The sequence below is a fragment of the Daktulosphaira vitifoliae genome, unplaced genomic scaffold, assembly GCF_025091365.1.
Source record: "Daktulosphaira vitifoliae isolate Bord-2020 unplaced genomic scaffold, ASM2509136v1 Scaffold_2, whole genome shotgun sequence".
Taxonomy (NCBI): Eukaryota; Metazoa; Arthropoda; class Insecta; order Hemiptera; family Phylloxeridae; genus Daktulosphaira; species Daktulosphaira vitifoliae.
In genome coordinates, this window is record NW_026099573.1 from 39417366 (window position 1) to 39419065 (window position 1700).

The following is a 1700-nucleotide window of genomic DNA, read 5'->3' on the forward strand; positions in this document are numbered from 1 at the left end:
CCTAAAATAATAAGTCGACTGATACAAAATATGTTCTCTGAAAAGTAATGTGTACCTCTTAAATTATTAATTCAAGTATTAAAACTAACCAAATGCATTTTAGTTTTATTTGTAGAAATAGAAATTCTTCTGAAATTGTATATATTTTAGACTCTGATATGTATTATAAAATTGTGTTACATTTTAATCATTGAGCGTTGTAATTTCTCAATTATGATTGAAATATCACTTAATTAAAAAAAAACTTATACGGTCGAGTCGCGATAACTCAAAGTTAAAGGGGGATAAAAATTCACCTCGAGATATGTATTATTCGAGATACCTAACTCAAATTTATCAAAATAAAATCAAAACTTCGAGTTACCTATGTAATGAAATATAATTTTAAAATTATACGATAAAAACGTCATGACAAATATAATATATTTATGTTTATACGTAAATGCTNATGTTTATACATAAATGCTATACAAAAACTAAATAAAATTAAAAAATAAATACAATGAAATTATATGTATGTACATATGTATTATACAGTAGATACAGTAGAAAAATAATGTATTATTAATTTTTGGTTTTTTGGCTGTTTATTGACAAAATCTTCTAATTTGTCTATGGATTCGAAAATAGAAGTATCCACGCCTTCGACAGATTCAACAAATTGTCTAACAGTTTGTAATGATGACATTGCTTGGTTCGCCGTAATCATATTTAAAGTTGTTTCAGGCTCATCATCTTCATTATTTTTGGAACCACTATTTGATATATTTATACCCATGATTTCTTTATCAGTTAACATTCCACTGACTACAACATTATCATCGATTGTAACATATGATTGAAATGTAAACTCTTGATCTATATTAAGTTTATCTGCTACAATTTGCCAATCATATCCACCATCATCATCGTCATTGTTTTCTAAACCATCACCATCAAACTGCTCATCATTAAAATAGAATCCAACTTTTTTGAAACAATTGACAATTGTACTTGGTTGTACATTACGCCATACTTTTTCACACATACGCATGGATTGTAATAGATTTATTGAACATGGTTTGCCTTCATCAATATCGTAAACAATTTTTCGAATAATTTCTTTGCGGTATAATGTTTTGAAATTTTGTATTATTCCCTGATCCATCGGTTCTAGTTTAGATGTAGTATTTGGAGGTAAAAATTCGATTTTTACAGATTTTAAATTGATATTACAATGAGCTGTACAGTTATCAAAACATTTCTTTGATTTAGTCGCATTTTTTGATCAAATTTTATAAGCCAATTTTTAAATAAATCACCAGTCATCCATGCCTTTTTGTTTGACTCATAATCTAATGGTAAACTCTAACTCCTTTAAAATATCGTGGTTTAGTTGATTTTCCGATTATAAGTGGTCTAATTTTTTCGAAACCTGACATATTTGATCCTAAAAGAATTTTTATCCGTTCCTTGCTTTGTTTGCCACCTGAACAAGTTTCCCCTTTCAAAATAAAAGTGCGGTCGGGTAGGCATTTAAAAAACAATGCTGTCATATCCACATTAAATACATCATCAGGAGAATATTCTTTTATGATGTTTGATAACTTTCCTAACCATTCATTACATAAAGAGTCATTTATAGAAGCACTTTCACCACATATTTTACGAAAAATTATGTTATGACGATTTTTCCAATTTCCTAACCAGCCTTGACTTGC

The 1700-nt window shown here is 28.0% G+C and overlaps 1 protein-coding gene across 1 annotated transcript; it reads right to left on the bottom strand.

Annotated features, from left to right (window-relative positions):
* Positions 1-529: 529 nt before the first annotated feature.
* Positions 530-1147, bottom strand: LOC126898237 (tigger transposable element-derived protein 6-like). Its single transcript, XM_050672176.1, has one exon. It carries the CDS (start codon positions 1145-1147, stop codon positions 530-532), a length of 618 nt encoding a protein of 205 aa, XP_050528133.1.
* Positions 1148-1700: the final 553 nt, after the last annotated feature.

Bases quoted from the DNA above. Each gene is read 5' to 3' on its own strand.
- LOC126898237 (XM_050672176.1), bottom strand. From the start codon at position 1,147: ATGGATCAGGGAATAATACAAAATTTCAAAACATTATACCGCAAAGAA.